This window comes from Tursiops truncatus, chromosome 3, assembly GCF_011762595.2.
Source record: "Tursiops truncatus isolate mTurTru1 chromosome 3, mTurTru1.mat.Y, whole genome shotgun sequence".
NCBI classification, from domain to species: Eukaryota; Metazoa; Chordata; class Mammalia; order Artiodactyla; family Delphinidae; genus Tursiops; species Tursiops truncatus.
Window position 1 is genome coordinate 106,026,594 of NC_047036.1, and position 17,775 is coordinate 106,044,368.

General features: G+C 37.0%; 1 protein-coding gene across 1 annotated transcript in view; it reads right to left on the reverse strand.

Annotated features, from left to right (window-relative positions):
- Positions 1–17,775, reverse strand: part of FBN2 (fibrillin 2) — a 234,020-nt gene that overhangs the window by 203,802 nt on the left and 12,443 nt on the right. The window contains exon 5 of the mRNA XM_019924346.3: positions 11,536–11,631. Within this exon, the coding sequence (XP_019779905.1) occupies positions 11,536–11,631 (96 nt within the window). The remainder of the gene's footprint in view (positions 1–11,535; positions 11,632–17,775) is intronic.

Genomic DNA, 17,775 nt, shown 5'->3' on the forward strand with positions numbered 1-17,775 from the left:
AATTAGGGAAAGTTTGGAGGAGTAAAAGTCCCTACCAACCAACATAATAGCTCATCAGAAAGCAGAAAAACAGAGAGGAACCAGCCGTTGTAATTTCTACCAGATGGGAGGAAACCAGACAGTGAAGACAGGATGATCCCCGCCACACAGGGTCAATCATCCCGAGTACTCAACAGGAGAAGAGGAGACCCATGGACAATAGGGAAAAAAGACTCTCAGGGAGCAGGAGGCTGGACTGAAGTCCCTTATGATGACAATAGTGAGGAGGAACTACTACTGGAGAATGATGGGGCAAATGGGTGAAATCAGCACCGAGCACGATTCTCTGAAATCAAAGGTACACCAGGGACTATAGCTGAAATGGGAGGAATCACTCAAATTTCAGGGATGTCCCCTTTGAAAAGAGAATATTCCCATGACCGTACAGAGTGATCCTAGGACAAGTCATACAAAGAATATCCTCAGAAAGTGCAGAGCACAGATCCTTTCATCAAAGCTGCCCAAACCCCAGCTGAGATCTTCCTCTCCTCTTCTGGGCTCAGAACACCAAGTACTTGAATCCCTGGCTCTCGAACAGGAGCAAGGACAGGAAGATAACTCTTAGGCAATTTTGGAAGGGAGAAAAGGAAAATTCACTTTTACCAAGTTAGTGGAAATAGAAATTCTGGACAGAGCTGCCCATTTTAAGCAAGCATAAGACAAAAAGAAATGGGACAGGAACTTTCTAACATACTGTAATTTTTTTTAAGACACAGAGCAGATTAAGAAAACAAGAATACTCCATTATAGGAAAAAAAGAATAATCAAGGAAATAGAAAATAATTATGCATCATTAAGTATAATGTTAGCTATAGCTTTTTTGGAACTGCCCCTTTATCACATTGAGGGAGATCTCTTACTCTCTAGTTTGTTGACAGTTTCAGGAATGGATTCTGGATCCTGTCAAATGTTTGTCTGCCTCTATTTAGATAATCATGTGATTTTTAAAAATTTGTTAATACGGTGACTTACACTGATTCTTTATTCTGGGATAAAACAATTGGTTATTATATACACTCAATATATTGTTGGTGCAGTTTGCTGAAATTCAAAAATTTTGTATCATGAAAAATATTTGCAAGCTCTTTTCTTTTCTTGAAATGCCTTTCACCCGTTTTGGTTTCAAAGTAATCTGGCCTCACAGAATGAGTTAGGAAGTTTTAACTCCTATTTCTTTTCTAGAAAAATTTTTATAGGGTTGGCATTATTTCCTTCTTAAATGTTCAGCAGAATTTACCAATGAAGCTATCTGAGTCAGGATTTTTCTTTATAAGAAGGTTTTTAGCTACAGGTTCAATTTCTTTAATTGATATAGGGATATCTATGTTATTTCTTCTTGAGTGAAGTTTGGTGATTTACATCTTTCAAGAAATTACCCACTTCATTTTTATTAGCTTAAAGCTGTTCATGGTATTGCCTCATTATTCACTTATCAGTAAAATTTGGAGCGATGTTACCTCTCTCATTCTTGATATTGATAATCTGTGTCTTCGCTTTTTCCCTGTCAGTGTGGATAGTGGCTTATCAATTTTATTAATCTTTTCAGTGAACCAGCTTTTGGTTTCAATGATTTTCTCACTTTCTCTGTTTCCTACTTCTTTTATTTTTACTCTGAACTTACTTCTTTTCTTCTGCTTATTTTGGTTTAATTTGTTCTTTTAATTTTTTAATGAAGAAGCTGAGGTCCCTGATTTGAGACCTCTCTACTTCTAATATAGACCTTTAGAGCTATAAAATTCCCTCCAAGTATTCCTTCAATGGCATCTCACAAATTCTGATATACTGTTTTCATTCATTCAGTTCAAAATGCTTTCTAATTTCCCTTTTGATTTCTTCTTTGATCCATGGATACCAGAAATGAGTTACACAGTTTCTGAATGTTTGGGTATTTTCCAGAGATCTTTCTGTTACTGCTTTCTGATTTAATTCCATTGTGAACTAAGAAGACACTTTGCATACAGCTTAAAGAATCTGTCAGGCTATGCCTGGGTTCTCTCTGCCCACAGCACAGCCTGAAAAAACTCTCAAGCAGCAACCTGGGAAAATCTAGCAGAGTCCTTTCAGGGATCACTTTCTGTTGTTACTTGAGGTCCAATATCTTGAAACCCATTGTTTCATATATTTATTCTGTTTTTCAGTTCTTCTCAGGCAGGAGGGTTAATCTGGTTCCTGTTAGGCCATCTTGGCTGGAAATAGAAGTCTCAAATTTGTTTTAAGTATTATGAGTTTTGAATAAATATTTTACCAGATCTTACACATAAAGAAACTCTAGGTATAAGCATGCAGAGGTATAATCAGAAATTTATATACCAAAAAGATTTCCCTAAGCCAGATAACAAAAGAATATAAAAATAGCAAGCCATCTCTTTCATTCTATTGGAAGTGTGTACCTATTTATCACTCTCATACTTAACAATTGATACAATATATTTCTAAAGTGTAGAAATACTTTTGCAATTTTGTGTTTCACTCGAAATAAAGTTGTAGTTAAGTGTGTGAGTTTTGAGGTTATGCCACTGTGTTCCAATCCTACTGTCTCCATTTATTAGCTGAGTGAATTTCAGCAAATTGTTTTACCTCCTTGTGCCTCAGTTTTCTCATTTGTAATTTGACGTTAAAAAATGGTATCTTTGGGTTGCTAGAAGTATTAATTTCTCTAAAAAACTTATCATAATCCCCAGCATTACATAATTTTCCACTTCAAATTAATACTACTTTAATTTACGCAGAGATAAATCATAATCTGACTGAAAACACTATACATACAAACGTAATAGATTCATTGCTCTTATCTACCTGACATGCAATGAATTCTCCTGAATGAGGTCTTTGCCTTCAGCCTCTCCGACCTCCATTTCTTTTTGTTTACCACTCCAGATTGACCTTTATAGGGAACTCCTTTCAAGATTAGAAGTCCTTCATAATCCCTCTCCCCAGAGCCTACTGCATAGAGGGCAGCCTCTTGACTTTGGCATTCCAGACTTTGGGTATTAAAGTCCAAGTTTATTTTTCCAGCCTCATTTTCTACTCTTCCCTTTCACTGTATATTAGAGCCACACTGATGAATAAGCATCCATGAACACTCAAGGACCTCAACTACGTCTGTACTTTTTTCATTCTATTTTTTCTACTTGGAGAAGCTATGTTTATGTAGTCACATACACGGCCTGCCTTTTATATACTGCACTGTGTGGAGCAGAGGGAACACAAGGCAACTTAAGATAAAAATATCTGCTCTGAAAAGGCTCACAGCAAAAAAAGTAAGCAGTCACAATGCAATGATGAAGAGAGCTACTCTAAAGGAATGGGATATATGGCAGGTATAGTAAAAAAACAGAGCATGCCTAATTTTTGCACCAAAGGTAAGGTAAGGCAGGGAGGCAGGTGGTGGTCAAGGAAAGCTTCACAGAGAAACTGTTCTCTGGACAGTCTGAAGACCCCTCTGACCTACTCGTATTAGATTTAGCAATATACTAGCCCACTGATTACAAGTACCTTGAGTGAAACAAACTACTATATATTAGTTACACTGTGAAATGCTTGGAACAAGACTTTGTGCATAGAGAAGGGGGAGACTAAAGAGACCAGTTAAATAGTAACTACTAATAGCAACACTGGTACTTACAGTAGAAACATGTCAAAAAAAAGAAGAGCAGGGTCTAAAAATTCAACTGCATAACAGGCAAGGCAGTGATGATGATATATAGTATTTTTCATTTGACCTGTATTATCACAAAAAATCCACACAAAAATTACATTGTTCACAACGGATGCACTCTGACCTAAGACATTCCGAGTGATGCTGGAACAATCTTCCTCATCCATAAACACAATTTTGTGTAGGAGAGCATATCATATCTTGGCTTTATTTTTCGTAATTATAGCTTATTATTTATTGAGCACTTACTCTGTGCCAGACACTGTCTAGGCACTTTATCTTTCATTTAATTCTCATACCAAGAATGCGAGCCACTCTTAAAACATGCTATTTATTCTGAGTCCTTACATTCTCAATAAAAGCAGCATTAAACTTTATGTGTATGATTTAAACGGTTGACAAAATCCCTTTATTCCGTATCTGAAATTCCACTTTTGAATATTCCGCTGTTATTTTTTGATAACTGGGGAGTTCAGTTAAAAGAGATTAGCATCAATAATGATCATTTATTGGGTGCCAAGTATTGTATCATTAAGTCTCAAAAATAATTCAAGATTGACACAGTAGGCACCTATTATATATTCAGAAACACAGATCAGAGACGGCAATCACATTTCCAAGGTCACACAGGTCTTAATATTAAGGTTTGATTCTGGCTATACCCTGTGTTCCTAAAACACAGCAAATATCACTCAGTAGATGCCTACCATGTGCCAGGTGCTCTGCCTATTATGTGTTAGGAGCTTATTAACACAGTATTGCTTTTAATCTTCCCAACAACTCTATAAGGTAATTGCAGGTCCAGAATCCTTTATCTGAAACCCGTGGAGACAGGTGTTATTTAAGAATTTTTAGTATTGGGGAATTTTTTTTTTGAAATATACAATGATATAACATAAACCCCTCTCCCCACCCATGCACATTGTGTTATTTATTGCTTTTGGCTAAATCCTATGTAATAACCTTTCATTATACTTAATTCGTGTGTGTGTGGTAGCTTCACCTAGTTTCCATACCAGCTAAAACTCTAATGTCTTTGGACCTGATGCTGAAATAGGAAAACAGGAAAGTATTTATGGAGCTACACAAATATAAAATATTTGAATATTTTTATTTTGTATTGCAGGTTCCTCTGCTTCTAGGTAGACAAACCAAAAGCAAACAAAGATATACATAAATAAGGAAACTTAGAGCTGGAATAAATGAAAATACTCACTGGCTTAACTCAAAGGAGTTTTAGAAATAAAGCATCAGGGTCTAACAGGCTGCCAACACATTCAATCTTACTGCATAGATCAAAAGAGCACAGGCTTAAATCGAAGAGTGAGAAACGGAAGCTTGGTCTCTCCCAGATCAGATTAATCAATGAACCAATTTTCTCCAAAACTTAGAGCCGTCCTTTATACAGCCCAGCATCTCCACTCTGAGTTTTAGCTTTCCATCTTCCTTTGCTATCATTCTTCATTCCGTTCTTCTTTTCTTTCCCTTCCACTTTCCACTGCCTGCTTTTTTTCTCTCTCATTTTCCTTCCCTTGTGTTCTTAATGGCATTCAAGATAAGGATGTCATCTGAGCTACTGCCAAAAAGTTCAGTTCCCACAGATCTTCTGGTATTTCTCTGATGCCCATTTAAGGCTAAGTTTAGCTTAGAGAGTGCAAGGTTATAAAACGTTCTTAACGACTTCAGGAGTGCAGAACTGTGTGTGTGTGTGTGAGTGTGCAGGAGCGTGTGAGTTTGACATCTGCGGCTGGTAATGTTTTCTCTCTGTTCCTTGTAATTTCATTCTCACTAAATCTTCTGAGTGCAAGAAAAAGGGAGACCTCTTATTTCTATAAAGCAACATCAACTCAGTAACTGTGGTAACTGGTAATTAATTGTGGAGTTTAAATAATGTTATTCAGTACAAGATTCCATCATGCTATATCGTGTAATATCAACACAGGAATTAGTCCAATACTGTTTTTCCCATTATAATGAGTTAGTTCTTTTCATTCAGATTAATTGCAGGAAAACTTCTGTAATTCTCCCTTAATCAGGAACCATTTCTGAGCTCTCACATAAATTTGTTACTACTCCTATTATAGTATTTACTATGTTGTATTTTATTTTAGTGTTTAAGCAGATGACTAGCTCTAGTCTTTAAACAGATAATTTGCTTCTCATTAACAGGGAGTATATATTGTTTGTAAATTGAACTCCACATACTTGGCCTAATACTAAATAAGTACTCAATAGATATGTGATAAATAAATAAATAAATATTTATAAATAAATTTATTTTAGTTACCATCCTGTATGTTCTAACTTGTGGTTAAAAAGGTAAAAGAATAAAATTCCAATAGGAATTTTAGGAAATTCCTAGGAAAAAACTATAGATATTTATATTTGGAAATGGGGAAGACTTTCTAAACATAATACCAAAGAAATAAATCATAAAAAGCCTTTTTGGAGGGAAATGAACAGAACATATGAAAAACTTTAAATTTTCACATATTCAATGACTCAGTAATTACATTTCTAGGATATATTCTAAGAATAAAATCAAAGATATAGATTTATCTACATAGATTTTTATCAGAGCTTTGCTAAGAAACAAACCAATAAAACCACAAGAGAACCTGAAAATGACCTTAAATGTTAAACGTTAATTAATAAAAAATGTAATTACAGCAGACAGCTATATCACCATAATTGAATTTAAGGTCTGAAATCAGATTGTTGGAGATCCTCCTCCCATTCTAATACCCCCAATGCTACCATAAGTTTGAAGTGGGCAAAACTTCCTCATCTGTGAGACAGAGAAAATAACTTTACAAATATCATACAGTTGTTTAGAATGTAGATACCTAGCCCTCATTATTACAACATGCAGTGTAACTATTATAATCCATAATCTAGTACAATGTTGGTCATAACCTAAAAGAAGCAGCAGCATATAAGTACATTTCATGTTACAGAACATGAAATATTCTTACAGTTGATTCCAGTAAGAATGGAAACAGCCCATTCTTTGTAAGCAACATATGTGTGGTAGAACAAAGGACTCAAAGTAGAACCCAAATCTTAAAAGTAATTAATTCTGACTGGAGAAAAATCATAAATAATTGCATTTCTTGTTTTTCCTTGTCTTATTTTCTAAATTACCTTATAACAAACACACGTTACCTTTAGATAAGAAGATTACAATGGGAGGAATTTTTTCTAAAAGTACTGCCTATTCGTTTCTTGCAAGTATCAAATCCACTGCATACAGAATTCTGCAGAATTCCAGTCTGTTCTCTCACCACACTCCCCTGTATTCCTGGTCACATTATTAATTTACTATGCTACTTGAATGTCCATAGGCTGAACAAACCCACCCTGCATACTTTATAATAAATTCCAAGAGCATGGAATTAATGTTGATTAATAAATGTATAACTTATTTCTGCACAAAGTTTGGTCTGGTCTACATAATCCCCAGAATTCTGGAAAACCCTAATTTGCCAATCTCCACTCTCGTTCTTGGAGAATCTGGATAAGGTCTGAGTGGGTTTAATAACAGTCACAGTTACTTTACCAACTGAAATGTGAGTGGATGAACAAAAATGTACAGAATAATTCAAGACTTTAAGGTGCCATCACACAATCCTGAGCAGTAAGTTATAACGGATGCCTTTAGAGAAGTCACCATCATCACGTTCCCCCTGAATTAGACAGTAAGAGAGGCACTACACATCTGTTAAATGCCCGCTTAGGCAGGAGCATAATAACGCAGAGTTTAAACAGCCAGGACTCTGACAACGGAATTCCGCCTCACGATGGAGGTAGCTACGCACACCCTGTGACTGGAAGTATTCGAGCAGAAGCTGAGTTACAACACTGAGTTCATGCGTTAACTGGATGATTTTATGAAAGTTATCCTGAAAGGAAATCCGCCCATTTTACATTTCACATAAAGGCGTGATACTTTAGATTTTATAAACTTTAACATTTGCAACTTGATCTCACTTTTTTTTCTGAGGCAGATTCAGATTAACAAAAGGAACTTTTCTTTAAAACATCAGTAGGTTAAAAAGTAAATTTCCTATTCTCCTTTTTAAGGTACGATTTACTGAAAGATACACATTTTAAAGGAAATATCACTAAGCATAAGGGTATTTGAAATTTTACCAAATTTACACACTTTTTAAAAGTAAGTCATGTTTACATGTTTACTACTACAAACTGTTAAAAAAACAGTTGTTTAACAATTTGTAGTAGTAATTTATGCATAATTTAAAAGGGTCTAGGATATATTTCTTTTTTTTTTTTTTTTTTTTTTTTTGCGGTACGCAGGCCTCTCACTGTTGTGGCCTTTCCCATTGCGGAGCACAGGCTCCGGACGCACAGGCTCAGCGGCCATGGCTCATGGGCCCAGCTACTCCGCGGCATGTGGGATCTTCCCGGACCAGGGCATGAACCCACGTCCCCTGCATCGGCAGGCAGACTCTCAACCACTGTGCCACCAGGGAAGCCCTAGGATATATTTCTAACAGATGGTCTCTATATAAGCATCAAGGAAAATTCCATTACAAAATATGATTTCAACAACCATTTAAGGTATAGAAGTTGAAACAGGGACCTGGGGCAGGCCATGTTTTGTTTTGTTTTTTAAAATATTTATTTATTTATTTGGCAGCATCGGGTCTTAGTTGCGACACGTGGTTTCTTTCGTTGTGGTGCAAGGGCTCTACAGCGTATGCGCTTACTTGCTCCGCGGCATGTGGGATCTTAGTTCCCTGAACCAGGGATCGAACCTGCATCCCCTGCATTGGAAAGCGGATTCTTAACCACTGGACCACCAGGGAAGTCTCCAGGACACTGGAGTTTATAATAAGTAATCACTGTACTTAGTCCAGAAATCCCTCAGGTAATTTCATTTCTTGCCTGCCTGCCCCCTCCAAGTTTCTACTGATAAATAATAAGGTATATTTTAAGTGTTAGAGAAAAAACACCAAGTCTTGATATATAATGATGAATGCATGTCTATGTATTTTCAGGTTTATATTAAGTGCAATATTTATCTTATTTCAAATGTCATCTTTATGGAGAGAGAAGCAAAAAAAAATGAATATTGTCATGTGCCTTGGACATAGCTAAGCTGTCTGCATTTTACAATCAGCATGGGACCACAAGAACTCTTTCTTCAATGCTAAGTATAAAAGGTCATTGTACATATCAGCAAGAATGAGGAAAGAACTCCAAAAAGGCTCAGCTTACCCAGCACCAAGACTCAAGTTAAATACCACAATCATGCCAGCCATTGGTTACCATTCAGTCTCTGTCTCCAGTCCGGAAACCAGTCTGCCAGAAGCCCAGATAGCAGAAAAAGCTGCCATGTTTATCACACTACTGATCCCAAGAGACCAATTTAAACAGAAATTATATGTGTTCTACATTAACAATGAAAAGTATCCCTAATTTTACAAAACAGTTTTTTCTAGGAGAACAAAGAACATATATTTTGAAAATTCAATCATTGAAAAAGACAATATGAACCGTAAATGTAAACTGGGCACGTGGGCCTATTCACTAATGTCAACATAAATAAATTATTCCTTTTGTAGCTAAGCAGACAATGTTTCTTGAGAAAAATTGTGAACTCCACTTTCAGTGGGTTAGCTATTACACATAAAAATTCAATTGAAAATATCTTTCAAAAGCTTTAAAGTTCAGAGTTGCAATCTAAGAGTGGAAATTGCTAATTTCTTCTTTGGAAGAAACAAAGTTTTCGAACTTTCATCTGAAGGTTAGTACTTAAAAAGATTTTTAAGAAACAAACCCATGTTTTAAAAAAAAAATCCTTCAGGCCAATGCATTAACTAATAAATTTTGTAATTCTTCTGAAAACATGCTACTGTACGTGTAAAATATATGTTGTCTTTACTGAATTTCCATAAATTTAGTAAGGACTAACAAACCCAATGAATGAATAACTGTTGCAGAATAACGATGTAATAATGCCTGGAAGCCTCTTTCTCGAAACTACACAATTCCTTTGCCAATTAGGAATTGAATTTGAAATCTGCTCAAGATAAAAGTGCTACAAAGTTTACATGACCTCCAGAAAAATGAACATCATCTCCACCGATTATAACTATGTTAGAAATTATAAATTTAACTATTTTCCATTCTATGGTGTTTAAATAAACTTATCATCTCGGAAATTTGTTTTATTCCATTCTCAACAACTTATCATTTTATGCTAACATTTCACAATTAATTTTTCTTCTGAAAATAAAAGCATCTGGTGAAGACATTTAAATTTGTCCTAAGTGTAACTATAAACTCTGTCATTTGTGGAATGTACTTCGGTCCCAAGAAATCTCTATTACCTTAGGAATAATGTAAATATCTTAATGTACATATACATACAAGTGTATGTTAAAAGGCTGCATACATCTTACTTTTCAAACTTCACCATATAATTCTAATTTCTCAGCTTCTTCTCAAACTTCAACCTGAATACCAGGATTAAGTTTTTGTCAGTGTAATGGATATAATTTTAAAAACACAAGGTTTCTTTGCAATTCAAAGCCTCTACACATATATAAACCATCACCACTACTTATCTGTAACATTTCAATGACATAGCTTCATATACTCAAAGTTTCACAACAAAGAAAGCACTATACAACTTTAGATGCTATGAAAGCCCTGGGAAAATCAATTGAGTATGTATGTAATTATGAATGATTATGTAATATTGATTTTAGTTTAAGCTTATTTTACTTTTATGGTTCAGTGCTAAACAGTTATCCCGTTTTATAAAATTTACCTTCTTTGATATGCCCTTTTGCTATCAGAACATTATTAATAGTTCACTTGTTGCATCAACACTGGGGATATTCAGTAGTCTACAGGTCACGAGTTTAACTGCTATTTAAATTATGGTAAATTGTTTTCATATTGGCTTGACCGACCATTTACATGGATAAGGTGGACAATGCTGGATGCCTACCCAGTACCCATTCCCCTACCCCCTTCCTCCTGCCCAACACAACTTCTACTGGGTTGATACCAAACTCTCCTTTTCAGATAGATGACTTTGAGAGGCTTTCATCATCTCCTGCTCCAAAGGCAGGTCCTGGTAAGTCTACATGGAACGTATTAATACCATTCCTCTTACCAGGGACTGGTTCAAAAACTCAAGCTTAATCCAATCAGTGTATGGAGTATCTCTGAAGGCTAGTATTGGCCCATGGTTAAAGAAGAGGTTTTCTCTCTCTAGATGTGAACAAGAAAGCATGTTCCCTTAGTTACTGCTGGCAGTCATTTTACAACCATAAAGAACTGGAGGGTAGGGCAAAACTGACAAAGGAAGGCAAGGCCAAGAGAAGTAGAACAACAGAATGAAAGCCTTGATCATGTCCTACCTGAAGCCCAGTGACTCTGGAATTTTTGTATGCAATGTAATATATTTCCTTGTTAGTTAGGGCAATTTATTTCAGAATTTTGTTGGTTTTGCAGCCAAGAACATGCTACATTTTTTTTTAACAGAGGCCGCACTGCCAACAGTGCCTCCTAATTTGAATTAACTCCTAATTATTAGGTTCTGCCATCAGTCACTCACTCAGAATTACTCTAGAGCCGGAGTCCCAGAGTTGGCCTCCTGAACTGAGTTCACTCTGGTGGAAAAAACTGAGACACTTCAGCTGCTATTAGCTATATCTCAAAATCTGACCATGCAAGTTATAGACATAATCAAAGAAGAATGAAAATATTATTTCGTTAGATTTTTTCATCAAGTGATAAAAAATTACACATTTACAACAAGATAAACTTCTCCAAAGGGAGGTTCTCTTTTCTCTTCTTACCTCTTTCACACTGTGGACCAGTGAATCCATAAACACAAGCACAGCGGTTGGGTCCAATACAACGTCCACCATTCTGACATCCATTTTCACAGACGGCTGCACACAAACACAACAAGAAGCTCACTGTACAGTAAATGTCCAAGTACAATGTAGTAGTGTAGAAATGTAGCAATAATGGATCTTACTTCTAAAACAAGTCACATCACACATTTAAGTAAATATATTTCAGTGTATATTGAGACCAAAACCTACACAATTCATGTAAATCACATTGTTAAGCAAGCATTTGGTAAAAGTTTTTTTTAAAATCAGAATCACAAGGATTGGCTGGCTCTAATGCCCATACAGTCAGAATATAATGATTCGATCCTCTATTTCAGTTCTATTAACACTATAATCTATTTTCATAGGTAAAAGGTGACTAAAATATGAAGGAAAAGGATTGTAGACTTTAGAGAGCAGAGAGAGGGAGAAAAAGAAGCAGAGGAAAATGCAATATGAAAAAATAAAGAGGATATGGCAATAAAAAAGAAAAAAACAAAGAAAAGGAAGCCAAAACCGAAGGCAGAATAAATAAGTAAAAGGCAAAGCTAACATGAAAAATGGGGGAAAATACTATCAATTCAGCAATAAAATACCAAGAGAAGTAACTAACGTGTCAACTTATAGAAAGAAAGAAAGGGGAAAACCTCACTGTGTCAACACAAAAGGTTCTTTCTTATGAAATTAACCCACAGTTCAAAATGTGTAAGTAATGATGACAAACACCTGCAGCACACACTCCCCCTACTCTGGACTTGCGACAGGGAGACCAGAATTCGGAAGTCAGGTGGCCCAGAGGGAGCCAGTGAGTCAGAAAGGAATCTGAACTCTCTCCCCACCCTCTCTCCCCACTGCACCTCCCAAGGGGAGCAACTCAGCAGCCAGGACCCAAGCCAAGGAAGTGTCCTTAAAAAATCACCCTTCAGATTACTTGAAAAATAAGTATTCCTGTGAAACATAATGAGGACAGCTGAATTCAAGAATCTCATCTCCTGCAAGAGAAAATACCAATACTACAAGCTGTGTCATAACCTACCCACCTGTTGAACAGATTAACACTCTGTCCTCACAGAAGTAGAAGAGGATTACATTCTATGACCTGTGCCTCCAAAACAGGACTTAAGACACGAAAGAGCAGTGACGAGGCAGAGCACATTTACGTGCGCTTCAAGTGACGGCCATATCGGGAATGGGAAGCTCAATAAATAAAGCAATATCTAAAGATGCAAGAGGGTTGCTATTTCCTTACCAGGAACATGCAGCTCGATTACCTACCATCATCCAGAGCACACAGAATGGTTTCTCTTCTGCTCATAGTAGCAATACCAAAGCAAACTTTGAAACAAGACACCTTCATCTTAAAGCATCAGTGTGCCAATGGTCTTAAAATTCTTTGTCTGCATCAGGCTTCGCTCCAAAGCAGAATTCTTTGTATGTCTACACAGGAACGTCCCCCTAAGAACAACACCTTTCCACTTCTTCACTTGTCCCAAGCTGAGTTTTACTAGAAAGTCCAATTCATCACTGCCTTGGAAAAACAGTTGGGCAGTAAGTTAGATCGATAAATACACAGGATAAAAGACGCGAAATAAAGGTCGTGAGAAGCATGAGAAAGATGGAGGTGGACAGGAATGTGGAAGGAACAAAAATCTGTCAAGAGAACTCTCGGTAGGGTATAATTTCACAGAAACAACCGTAAGGATTTGAGTATTTTGATTGCTAAAGGTATACTGCAAATGGGTAACACTCACCTAATGTAATTAATTAATATGAAAGGAATTTTCTTTAAATATTATCAAGGTGTAAGAAATGTAAATGAAAGTCACTGTCCCAGACATGTTCTCTCATTATGCATATGCTAACCCTTATGATGTGAACGGGAAAACGCATCCATGACTGACACTCAGGATCTATCCCTGGGGAGGCGGAGGGAGGGCTTCTCTCAGGGTTTTCCAAGACAGAGCTTCCAAATGCCAGTGAGGAGAAGAGGGCTGGATAAGCCTGGAGCACCTCCTGGAGAGAGCTCGCCCAGTACACATAAAATCCAGGCTAACCTACACAGGTTAGACTAACAATGCCTCTCTTCTCACTAAATTTCTTTTTGGTGTGGAAAACATAGTTATTATTCATAAAAAATTATATTAACATGCAACATGGCTTCTTGTTACTTCAAATGAAATAATTTTTTAAATTTCTCAATTTTAATTTTTAATACAGTAAATATCAGCAGGTATAACCCATTTAAACAAAAGATTTTCGGTGACTTCAATAATTTAAGGAAGTACCAAGGGTTCCTCTGAACAAGTAGGATGAGACTGGCCAATACAGCCATTTGCTTCTATTCCTACTCTCACCTGAGAGAGAGCTCTTCCAGGAGAGGGACCATAGGGAGTTTGCCTTTGTATCCCCCTCATTTACTATAGTATTTGATATACTGCAGATTCTCAAAAGCTCCCAAAATATGTCAAAATCTCGCAGGATTCTTCCCACCTTTTTGGGACGCGGTACAACGCAGGGAACAGATGAGGAGTTCTGCTGTGCTCAGCACATCCCAATCACGTCATCCTTCCGATTCTTAGCTTCCCTGCCTATAAAGTAGAGTTAATAGTCCCTACCCCAGAGGAGTTTGAGGATTAAATAAAATGGTGTAAAAAGCAAAGTTCACAGTGGCTACACATTAAAGTGTTCTACAATCTTAAGTCCCCTTCTTTTTTGTACTGCAAAGGATCTGTATGAAAAACAAGACTTGTTCTACAGCAACCAAAGTTTACCCTGAAGAGCAATAGCCAAAGAAGAGAAGCAGGCAATGCAGATATAAAAGTGGACCAAAAGGAAAAAAAAGAGGTAATTTCCTTCTTTTGAATAAATTAGGATAAAAGTTATTTTATAAAGTAACAAGACATAATGGCAACAAATTTACCTTTCAACTGCAGTTGGAAAGAAACTTGTATAAGCCTAAATTTCCACCATGGAAAGAATGCTGACCACTCAGGAAGAAAAAAATAATTGCTTACACCTAGTGTGGGACAAAGCAAAAGGCAAGGAAGAAGACGACTATGCAAAGAAATATGAGCTGGTTTCTTAACTGCCTGCCATGATCTGGGGAGAAGGGAGAAGCAAAGCCTGTTTCAAGCTGGTCAGCCTGTGATATAGAACCCTGATCATGACTGCCAAAGCCCGAATATTTTTATTCAGTAGATATTTACTGAGCACCTACTCTGTGCTAGGTAATATGACAAGTGTCTGTTATTACTAGACAGACTCCTGTACCACTCAATATAGGTACAAACACTTGGACATAAGTCAAATCTGAAATTATGGTAGTTACTTCTACACAAACGTATGGGATAAAAACAGATGCTAAACCAGTTTAAAATGTTACAAAGAGGAAAGAAACAAAAGCCTATTTTTCTACATGAGATAATATAAATCTCTGCTACAGGCGCTACCTTTTTCCTTTGTCTTGCAGGTTACCATGCTCTCCCAGTTTTCCTCCTGTCTCACTGTCTACTCTTCCTCACTCTTTGCTGGCTTCTCCTTTCTCTTCTCCACCTCAAAATGTTGGGCAGCAATCAAGGCTCTGGCTTCAGCCCTCTTCTCTTCTCTACCTGCACCAACTTCCTAGTGATCTTTGTCTAGGCCTACAATTAAAAGATTAACCATATAAAAATTCAATCTATATGCTCCCGAAGTCATATCTCTATCTCTGACCTCTCTCCTAAGAGCTGAGTTCATAGATTTTTTCACTTGGAAGTCTAACAAACTTCTTTAACTATCAAATCCAAAAGAGAACTCTTGATATCCCATGCTCTTAGCCCCACCTGACCCCAGTCCAACCCACTCCCCACCCAGTCTTTGGAATATCAGGAAATGGCATCACCATTCAGCCCAGAGCTCAACCCAAACCTTCTAGCTGTCATTATGGATCTTTGCTTTTTCTTTTAGTCTCATTCACCACACCCATTCCATCAGTACACACTTCCTTCCATAGATTCTACCTCCAATGCAATCTTAATCCAAACACTTATCACATCCTTAGTTACTAGAGCATCATTTACCAGCACCACTACACTAGCCTCCTAACTGGCCCTTTCATTTTCTCTCTTGCCATTTCTACAATCCAGTTTCAACACAGCAGCCAGAGTGATTTTTTTTTTTTAATGTTAATCGGATTGTATCACTCCATTGCTCAAACTGCACCAATGGGTTCCCATAATATTTAGGGGATAGTCCAAATTTCTTTCCTTGGTTATGAGGCCCTACACCTTTGTCCCTGAACTCATCCCCTGCCATTATTTCTTTCCCTCACTTCAGCCACATAAGTCTTCCTCTTGTTTCCAAAATGTATGTAATCTGTTCCCACCACAGGTCCTTTGTATTTGCTTTTCCCACTGTCTAGAACACTTTTCCCATAGACTTAAAAGCACAGACTCAGGTCTGTGTTCAAAGTCACCTTCTCAGAGATTCCCCAGTTAAAAAATAGCAGAGAACTGCTTATTCTGACCCAGACTCTCTCCCCCTTACTCTCATTTATTGTTCTAGAACTTCTCATTCCCTAAATTTGTATTAGGCATTTCACTTTTCACCTACTTGTTACCTGTCTTCCCTACCACAAGATAAGCTCTAAGAAGTTGGGCATCATCTTGCTGGTCACTGATGTACTCCCAGCACCTTGCACAATGTGGGGCATACAGTAGTTATTCAATAAACATTGCTGAAGGAAATGAAAGAGTGCTTTCTAAAGAACATTTTCTACATTTCTGGGAAAGCAGCTAAGCAATTTTAATGTTTTTATAATCCTCATTTTAAAAAACATTTCCAGGATTTTTCTGGGTTTACAAGTTGATACTGTTACACCCGCCTCTTTACTCCCAGTAATACTCTCTCTATATAAGACAACTTAGAAAGCATCTTCTTAAACCATTTCTTGAGCTGACATGTACTAGTTATCATACCATCACCTTCTTATGTGCTGGGACTAATGAATTTTTTAAGTTATATAACTTTCTTGAACCAAATGTTCTATTACCCGTGAGTAAATGTTAGGCAAGGATAGTTCCGTCCCATGAGATATCTAGAGGACAAATTTTCAGATGTATGATGGGCTTCTGGCCCAGTGCTTTTTCGCTTTCCCCTGACTGAAAAGTGTGGTGACATCAATATGGCTTGCCACAGGGGCAGAAGAACATAAAAGCACCTCCTACAGGATGGGAAACTACTTTCCGTCACCTCATTTCCCATTTCTGTGTGAAAAGCAGGGAAGAGACATACCTATAAGAGCTCTTTCTGTAGAACTTTCAGGAAAATACATATATAAACACACATACCCCAGACAGGTACAGCAGCTGAATTCAGGCAAAAGTGGCTAGTTTTAGGATAGGTTTGACGAAATACTCTGAAAGACCAGTTGAGGCAAGGCTCTTCCCCTGCAATTCTAAAGGAATTACGATTTTTCTCCCTGAGGAGTAAAAGGCTGAGTTTCAAGAAGCATAACAGTGTCTCTTCTCTGGCTATTGAATTCTATAAAATAGGGATACAATCAGATCTCCTAATGTTTTTGTAGGTGTAAAAAAAGGTATAAATCTGCTTTGTTATAAATAAAATAGACAAACTATGGGAACATGCTGTATAGCACAGGGAACTCTACCTAATGCACTGTGGTAACCTAAATGGGAGGGAAGTCCAAAAGGGAGGGGATATCTGTCTGTGTATGGCTGATTCATTCTGGTGTGCAGTGGAGGCTAACACAACATTATAAAGCAACTGTACTCCAATAAAAATAAATAAATAAATAAATATGGTGTTCATAATAGACTTTTTTAAATAGTTATAATCTGGAGTCCATTGTATAAAATTTGGAAAATGCTTGAATGTATGAAAAAATACAGAAAAAAAATCATTTATGAAAAAAGAAATTTTGTTATAATCTGATCCACTGTTGTCCAGCTGTTTCCTGCTCTCACCTGGTCAACCCTAGCCTAAAAAAAGTTATTACATTGGCATCTTCTATTCTTGCAAAAAACTGGCCTCAGTGCACGGTGTTCTCTCAAATTCCTTAAGATTCCATTTCCCAGGCTCAATCTCAGGCTAGCTTAACAGCTTTTTCCATACCTGAGAACCACCTACACAAGGGGTCTGCAAACTATGGGCCACAGGACAGATCTGGCTCACTGCCAGTTTTTGTGCTGTCCATGAGTT